Source organism: Otolemur garnettii, unplaced genomic scaffold, assembly GCF_000181295.1.
Source record: "Otolemur garnettii isolate 467f Iridium unplaced genomic scaffold, OtoGar3 scaffold00038, whole genome shotgun sequence".
Lineage (NCBI taxonomy): Eukaryota > Metazoa > Chordata > Mammalia > Primates > Galagidae > Otolemur > Otolemur garnettii.
In genome coordinates this window covers 7,679,795-7,683,369 of record NW_003852433.1, presented here as the reverse complement: position 1 = coordinate 7,683,369, position 3,575 = coordinate 7,679,795, and the positions used below count along the sequence as shown (strand labels likewise).

The 3,575-nt window shown below is 49.4% G+C and overlaps 1 protein-coding gene across 2 annotated transcripts in view; it reads left to right on the top strand.

The window, feature by feature from the left end:
- HNF1A (HNF1 homeobox A) overlaps positions 1–3,575 on the top strand; it is a 26,737-nt gene that overhangs the window by 6,479 nt on the left and 16,683 nt on the right. For both annotated transcript variants that reach the window (XM_003789904.3, XM_012805288.2), the window contains exon 2: positions 2,897–3,096. In XM_003789904.3, coding sequence (XP_003789952.1) covers positions 2,897–3,096 — 200 coding nt within the window. The remainder of the gene's footprint in view (positions 1–2,896; positions 3,097–3,575) is intronic.

Here is a 3,575-nt window from a genome sequence, read left to right as displayed (position 1 = left end):
ATTCGAACCTGCCACCTTAGGTATATGTGGCTGGCGCCTTAGCCGCTTGAGCCACAGGTGCCGAGCCTATTTTATTTTTTGAGACAGAGTCTCACTCTGTTGCCCAGGCTAGAATTCATGGCCTCAGCCTGCCTCACAGCAACCTTAAACTCCTAGGCTCAGGCTATGCTCCTGCCTGAGCTTCCTGAGCAGCTGGGACTATAGGCACCTGCCTCAATGTCTGGCTAGTTTTTCTATTTTTAGTAGAGATGGGGTCTCGCTCTTGCTTAGGATGGTCTTGGACTTCTTAGCTCAAGGGATCCACCTGCCTTGGTCTCCCAAAGTGCTACGATTACAGGTGTGAGTCAGCATGCTCGGCCACTGACAGTTTCAGTTTATCTGTCCCTACCTTCTTTTCACCCCTATCTGGGAACTGCTGATAAAAGGGGAGGAAGCCCAAGGGCCAAGGCTGAAGAAGGGCTCTGTGCCCTCACGTCTGAGAAGGGCATTGCTGAGGGCAAAGCATGGGCTGGTTCTTTGAGGAAGGAGAGAGAGGCTGGGAGGGAAGGCAGGGTGGGTGGGCTTCTTAGTGCAGGGGCCTTATTTGAGTTGTTTACAATCCAATTTTAAATATTTATACATATATGTAGCATATTATATGTTACATACTTTAACAAGTACACAATAACAACAGAGAAAACTGCCCCTCACCCTTACCCCCAGCAGCTTGGTGTCATCAGGTCCTCGTGTGTTATTTCAGGCATGCAGAAGTATGTAGAAAGCCCTTTTTTTTTGAGACAGAGTCTCACTATGTCACCCTCAGTGCAGTACCGTGGCATCACAGCTCACGGCAACCTCAAACTCTTGGGCTTAAGTGATTCTCTTGCCTCAGCCTCCCAAGTAGCTGGGACTACAGGCACCCACCACAATGTTTGGCTATCTTTTTTGTTGTTGTTGCAGTTGTCTTTGCTTTTAGCTGGCCTGGGCCGGGTTCGAACCCACTACCCTTAGTGTATGTGGCTGGCGCCGTAACCACTGTGCTATGGGCGCCGAGTCTGTAGAAAGCCCCTTTTACCGTGCTTCGAATTTTATACAAATAACAGCATAACACACATAGCAGATAAACTCTGATCCATCTGGGCATGCACAGAGCCTCCCCAGTGGGTTTTTAGAGGTACAATGAACAGATGAACCACAATTTAATTCATCGGTGTGCTCTGGCTGGGCTCCTTGGTTTGTCTCCAGTCTCTTGCTAGAGCAAGCTATGTGGTAACTAACACGTTGCCTTTTATATGTGGCATTTGTCACCCATGTTGATATTAGAAGACTCTAATTCTAGAAGCAAATGTTTTTTTGTTTTAGACAGAGTCTCACATTGTCACCCTTGGTAAAGTGCCCTGGTCTCATAGTTCACAGAAACCTCAAATTCTTGGGCTTAAGCAATCCTCTTGCCTCAGCCTCTCGAGTAGCTGGGACTACCGGTGCCCACCACAACACCCAGCTAGTTTTTCTATTTTTAGTAGAAAATAGACACTGTCTTACTTTTGCTCAGATTGGTCTCGAACTCTTGAGCTCAAGCAATCCACCTGCACTGGCCTCCCAGAGTACTAGGATTACAGGAGTGAGCCATTGGGCCTGGCCTCTAGAAGCAAACTGTTGAGTGAAACAGAGAAAGAGCACAGGCTTTGGCGTCACACAGACCTGGGTTCAAATCCCAGTCTGCCTGTTCAGTGCTATTGTATTGAGCTGTGTTTATCTGACACATAACTGTAATATGAGCTCAGGAGAGTGAGAAAGAGAGGTGGGTTCAGACAGACCAGGAGAGAATTTATATGGTACTAGCAGCCTAAGCCCTTCCAAGGCCTCCAAGGAGACCCACAGCGGGTAGAGGATGGGGACATGATGGACAGGTGGCATCAGTTCTCTTGAGTCTGTCGAGTGGGAGGATCTCAGCCCACATAGTGGGGTGCTGGTGCTTGAACATACACATTTTTGGTACAATGAGGCCTCTAAATGCCAAGTCCATCACCTGGGACTTCTGAAAAATGAGCTGCCTGCGCTGGTGCTGTGGGGAAACTGGCCCGGACACAGACAAGCGTGTAGGGCAGAAATCATACAAGGTCAAAATGCCTCCTGAAAAATTTGCCAGGGTTGACTTAGAACTGAATCCCTTCATGTAGGACAGGATTCTGCTGGGCTGGCTGTGAGGTCTTGGGCAAGAGGAGCAAGAGATGCAAATTCTCTGAGCCTCAGTGGCCCTGGCTATAAAATGGGAGAATCCATATTTCTCTCCCTGTTTTCAGATTCAATGTTTTTCTTTCATCCATCCATTTACCTACCCACCATCATTTCCATCCACCCTACCATCCATCCATCCGTTATTCACTCATTTATCCATCAATGGTATACTCTACATTAGGCCCATTTTGGGTGCCAAGAACCTCACAGCTCCTGCCCTCAAGGTGTTTACAGTCTCTCACAGTGGATAACATAGCCATACATAACATTTCCAGGTGGCATTAGGGGAGGAACTTTAAAGGAGGCATAAGGGGGAGGGCGCTCCTTATCCGGCTCTGGTGGGAATCTGCTCATGCCTACATCTGCATCTATGTTTCTAAACCTTTATCTGTTCCCAGGTCTGTGTGTCCATCAGCCTATGTCCACATGTCTCTCATGTGTTTTTGTCTTCAGATCTCTGTCCCCATATCCATGTGTCAGTGTCTTTGTGTCCTGGCCTGGGTGAGCACTCCTGACTGTGTCTGAGTCCAGCTGTAGGCCCCTGCGCTCCGTAACTACTTTAAGCCACAATCTCCACCCCCAGGGCTGACAGGTGCGCTAGCACCCAGGACACCATCTGCATCCACAGGGGGCACGCCCTGCTGAGCAGATGCTGTCTTTATCTTTACCCTCCTCCCAGGGAGGACCCATGGCGTGTGGCGAAAATGGTCAAGTCCTACCTGCAGCAGCACAACATCCCACAGCGGGAGGTGGTGGACACCACCGGCCTCAACCAGTCCCACCTGTCCCAGCACCTCAACAAGGGCACGCCCATGAAGACACAGAAGCGAGCCGCCCTGTACACCTGGTATGTCCGCAAGCAGCGAGAGGTGGCCCAGCGTAAGTAACGACTTCATTCCCTGTCTTCCCTGGCAGGGTCTAGGACTCTCCCCAACTCCTAGGTGGGGGCTGGAAGCTTCACTAGCCCCATTACACAGACAGGTAGACTGAGAGGAAGTCACGGGGTTCCACCCTCATTTATTACCTATTCTGCACCAGGCAGTTTGGGGGAGGAGAGTAGGACTGGTTTGGGGGAACCAAAGATGGATGAAGCTCTGGGTTCCTGACTTCCAAGAGCTCACTGTTAAGTGGGAAAGCAGGAGAAAAGATCACTGTGATCCAGTAAGACACGTATTATAATATAGCAACAGCAATAGCAACACTATGATAGCTAGCCATCATCAAGCATTGGTTGTGTGCCAGCCTCAGTGCAGAATATTACACAAAGTACTTCAGAGTGCTGAGCTGACTGCAGAGAAGGGAGTAATCTATTCTTCCAGGAGGCAGAGGCATCAGGAAGGTGTGCACTAGAAGTATGA